Source organism: Frankliniella occidentalis, unplaced genomic scaffold, assembly GCF_000697945.3.
Source record: "Frankliniella occidentalis isolate FOCC.00 unplaced genomic scaffold, Focc_3.1 Scaffold1936, whole genome shotgun sequence".
Classification (NCBI taxonomy): domain Eukaryota; kingdom Metazoa; phylum Arthropoda; class Insecta; order Thysanoptera; family Thripidae; genus Frankliniella; species Frankliniella occidentalis.
In genome coordinates, this window is record NW_026269031.1 from 1 (window position 1) to 2,588 (window position 2,588).

The 2,588-nt window shown below is 37.2% G+C and overlaps 1 protein-coding gene across 1 annotated transcript in view; it reads left to right on the top strand.

Moving 5' to 3' along the window:
• The first annotated feature begins 6 nt into the window (after window positions 1–6).
• Window positions 7–2,588, top strand: part of LOC113218108 (uncharacterized) — an 18,418-nt gene continuing 15,836 nt past the window's right edge. Inside the window, exons 1-11 of the mRNA XM_052276155.1 lie at window positions 7–267; window positions 360–531; window positions 600–741; window positions 829–896; window positions 975–1,227; window positions 1,310–1,502; window positions 1,588–1,791; window positions 1,867–1,923; window positions 2,002–2,061; window positions 2,134–2,220; window positions 2,305–2,439. Coding sequence (XP_052132115.1) covers window positions 145–267; window positions 360–531; window positions 600–741; window positions 829–896; window positions 975–1,227; window positions 1,310–1,502; window positions 1,588–1,791; window positions 1,867–1,923; window positions 2,002–2,061; window positions 2,134–2,220; window positions 2,305–2,439 — 1,494 coding nt within the window. The 5' untranslated portion in view covers window positions 7–144. The remainder of the gene's footprint in view (window positions 268–359; window positions 532–599; window positions 742–828; window positions 897–974; window positions 1,228–1,309; window positions 1,503–1,587; window positions 1,792–1,866; window positions 1,924–2,001; window positions 2,062–2,133; window positions 2,221–2,304; window positions 2,440–2,588) is intronic.

A 2,588-nucleotide genomic window follows, 5' to 3' on the forward strand; every position in this document is an offset into this window, starting at 1 on the left:
TGAGTTTGTTTGTTCTGTGATGGCCTCCCCAAATGTAAGTGTTTTTGTTTCCATTCTTGTTTGTAACTCTGTTTGGATTTTTCACGTTAGATATCTAAAAAAATTCTCTTTCATTAGAAGAAATGGAGGAACGATGTGCCTCCAATGCCACCACCTGTCACATTGTACCCGCATTGTTCTGCAAACGAATGGAACCCCAAAGTTCCGCACAGAGATGTTGGCATCTCTAATTTTGGCAACACATGCTTCATCAATGCATGTCTACAGGTAATAAAATACTGAACGTGTGAAGTTTCCGTGTTTTGGTTCATATATTTTTTCCTGCAATGCTACTTATAAAATAAAATTATTATCCTCAGATGCTGTACCACACACCCAACATCATTAAGTGGTTGGAGACAACCGAGCATCCTTCAACTTGTAGGAAGTTACTTCACTGCTGCACTTGTCAAATGCTGAAGACGTGGCGTCAGTACAAGTGCAGCAAAGTTCCAAACATTAGACCTGCAGCTTTCGTTGCCGTTATTCGAAGTAAGCAGGAGCTGTGAAATTATGTTTCAATATTCATAAATGATTTGTATTTTTTCTTATTTTCTCAGGTGCTTTCAGAACTCCTGACAATGACATGGACGATGAGGGTGTGCAGGCTAATGGGGACAAGCAAGAAGATGCCCATGAATTCCTCCTTTTTTTACTGCAAAATTTGGAGGAAGATTTTTTGAGCCCCTTTGCTTCTTATAAGTGAGTAACTCTGCAATGTTCTGTGATTGAGCTGCTCCCATTTTTTGGTGCCAGAACATTAGTTATTGGTTTGTGTTTTTTCTATAGGTATGATTTTCTTACTCGGTTGACAAACCCTATATTTGAAAACTTTGGAGGGTGGCTGATGACAAATTGTAAGAGGGAAATCGTACTTTCTCATGTACTCTGTGTATGTTCTCTGCAGTTTTCAGTATTTCTGTTATCCTCTTCAGGTGTGTGTACATCCTGCTCTTACTCTTCCAATACTTACTCTCCTTTCACAAGCTTATCTTTGGCTATTGAAGAATTTGATGAATTAACAAAGATAAATCAAAACTGTAGATCTGTCAAAGATGCCATCAAGTACTTTCTAAGCGGTGAAAGGGTGGAAGAATATTTGTGCGTTGGCTGCAATACAAAGCAGACTATACAGAAGAGTTTTGCTTTTCATAAATCTCCACGTATTCTGATCTGCCAATTGAAAAGGTGTGTATTTCTTTAACGCGACTATTGTCAAAATATATACCAAAATCACTGTGTCATAATTACAATTAAATGTATGTTGCAGATTCCGTCAAGACAAGTCAAAAATCAATGACCCTGTCAGTGTCGACAACCATTTACTTCTTGACGATTCAGAAAAGAGCCAGTACAATTTGATGGGAGCAGTCCTCCATATTAGTGCTTCTCGCTCAACAGGGCACTATGAGACTGTTGTTAAGTGTCCTAATGGTTCCTGGGTTAAGTTCAGTGATGAAAGAGTTAGTTCTACTTCATTGAATGTATCTTGGTGTTGTATTGTGGCACTATAATGTAAAATGTTTAATGTGACAAATTATGTAATAGGTTTCCAGAATGGAACATCTTCCCCTACATATTTTAAGATCTTCTGCGTATGTCCTATTTTACACGAGAACTGACAGACAGAAATTAGAGGTAGTGGTTGCAAGCCCCGGTAAACCATCACATTTTGTTGTGAGGCCCTTACCTAATGGGCAGGATAAAATAAGATCCCCATCTTGTGGACAGGACAGAATCAAACTTTCAGAGGTAAGCCATTACAACTGACAAGTAATTGACTATGTAACAAAATTATTCTTACCATCTGATTTTTGTCTCTTGCAGGTTTCAGCCAATCTATTGGGAAACAATAGATTTGTTGTCAGACCCTTGAATACAGAGGTAAGGATTTTCCCTTTCACATCAAAAGTAAGGATATGTTGGAAATATTTACTGATGCAGTGTACACATTTCATACAGGGAACATCTGTAGATCCTAGGAGTATTTTTGAAGATTTAGGGTGTGCACCTCTCCCAGTTGTAAGTTTTATCTTAGTTGTTTCAAACATCCTCTTTTTATGAAGAGTAATAATAAATAATAATCTGTTTTAGGGTGATGCACTACTCACTTCCATGGGAAAAGTTCAGCCTTCTGTCAGTCCTATAAAAATTGTGAAGAAGAGGAAGCCACTTCCCAATGTAGCTTTTTTTTTGGAAGCATTACTTTTAAATATTCGTATTTGTTGAGCTGACATTATCCTATACTTTTCTTTCTTTATGTAGACTTCCTCGAGTCAGTCTTCACATGATTACTATATTCAATCACAAAATATTGGAGTTAGTGGTCAAGATGGTTTGCCGAGAAAGGACACTGTGAGCCCACTGAAAATTGAACGGCACAGAAGAACAGTCCCCAAGGTACATCAATTCTCATCTTAGTAATATTTCCATGTGTCAATTGACTCTAAGAAAATTATTGCACTTCTTTCCATCTATCTATTTTTATTTATTTTTATTTTTTTTTATTTTTTTGCAGACTTCCTCTAGCCAGTCTTCACATGATTACT